Source organism: Eimeria mitis, genomic scaffold (genome assembly GCF_000499745.2).
Source record: "Eimeria mitis Houghton genomic scaffold, Emh_scaff4897, whole genome shotgun sequence".
NCBI lineage: Eukaryota > Apicomplexa > Conoidasida > Eucoccidiorida > Eimeriidae > Eimeria > Eimeria mitis.
This window is the reverse complement of record NW_013573197.1, coordinates 863-2,062: the sequence shown is the minus strand read 5'-3', so window position 1 is coordinate 2,062 and position 1,200 is coordinate 863. Positions and strand designations below refer to the sequence as shown.

The 1,200-nt window shown below is 46.2% G+C and overlaps 1 protein-coding gene across 1 annotated transcript in view; it reads left to right on the top strand.

Moving 5' to 3' along the window:
* Positions 1-924, top strand: part of EMH_0078390 (Rhoptry kinase family protein ROP30, putative) — a gene marked incomplete at both ends in the record, with an annotated part of 1,489 nt that extends 565 nt beyond the window's left edge. The window contains 2 exons of the mRNA XM_013499987.1: positions 3-740; positions 877-924. Of these exons, the coding sequence (XP_013355441.1) occupies positions 3-740; positions 877-924 (786 nt within the window). The remainder of the gene's footprint in view (positions 1-2; positions 741-876) is intronic.
* Between the last annotated feature and the right edge of the window lie 276 nt (positions 925-1,200).

Below are 1,200 nucleotides of genomic sequence, written 5' to 3'. Positions count from 1 at the left end.
CTGCTGTTGTGTTGAGAGTTTTAGTTGATGATGAAACAGATGCTGCTGTGCTGGGGTGGAATGAGTTTGCCCTGAAGATGCCTTATTACTCTTTCGGTGAGCCCGTAGAAATCACGAAACAGCTGCGGAGACTTGTGCTTGAAGATATGAAACTCATGCTTGACAGCGAGGTAGAGCCGCTGCGGCGAGCAGCAGCAGCAGCAGCAGCAGCAGCAGGAGCAGCAGGAGGAGGAGGAAGCAGAGGAAGCAGAAGAGGTGGTGAGGCCCCTACAGCACGAAAGCTGGTGCATGAAAACCGATGGGTATTGCCTATATTCACAGCGATGCTCGGTGACCCCGATGAAACTCTCTTTCAACACCAAGATACTCTGTTTCTGAATAGTGTATTACTAGCAGAAGTTATGGCGGGTGATGGAGCTGACCTGCTGCATGAGAGCCCGTACGGCCACGCCGTGGATCGTATGCCTATAGAAAGCCGTTTGTTTGTATGCGGCCAAGTCATCGAGACAGTAGCCAAGCTGCACGCCAGCGGTGTGTGTCATGCAGATGTGAAACCTGAAAATTTTTTGATTGCAAAAGACGGAACTGTTCATCTCGCAGACTTTGGTATGGCTGGAAATATTGGAGAAAGAAGAAATTGCACCGAAAAAATCACTCTTTTGTTCATGGATCCGACCCATGCAAGTTGTTTCGTGCGGGGGGGTCATACAACACTGAATGAGAAGTATGATGCTTGGTCTGTAGGATTAACTTGTTATATAATTATATTAAACGGGAAATTACCGTATAATATTCCAAATGGTGAGGGTTTAGAGGATTATTTGGCGCTCATTGATACCACACATTCGTCTAGAAGTCTGAAACTGCAAAACCCAGAACAGGACCTTCGTGCGGTCGGTGTGCCGCGATCCTGGGCGGAAATGATTGGAAAGCTGTTGAATAGAGATAGATTACGCCGGCCAACACTCTTAGATATTATTAAAAAGAATTTAAATTGGCCCCCAACCACAGAATTTCTCCGGGGAAGCAGTAAACTGAACTGAAACACGAAACATGGACCTGCGCATACACCCCAGAGGCGTCTGCGTTGTTCAGAAACACGTGTTCATGAATATGTATCTTTTTTCCGGTTTTTTCTTTGATTCGCCGGCTATTTCCGCTTAAATTATTGTTTATTTTCCGTTTATTTTCTGCATTCTC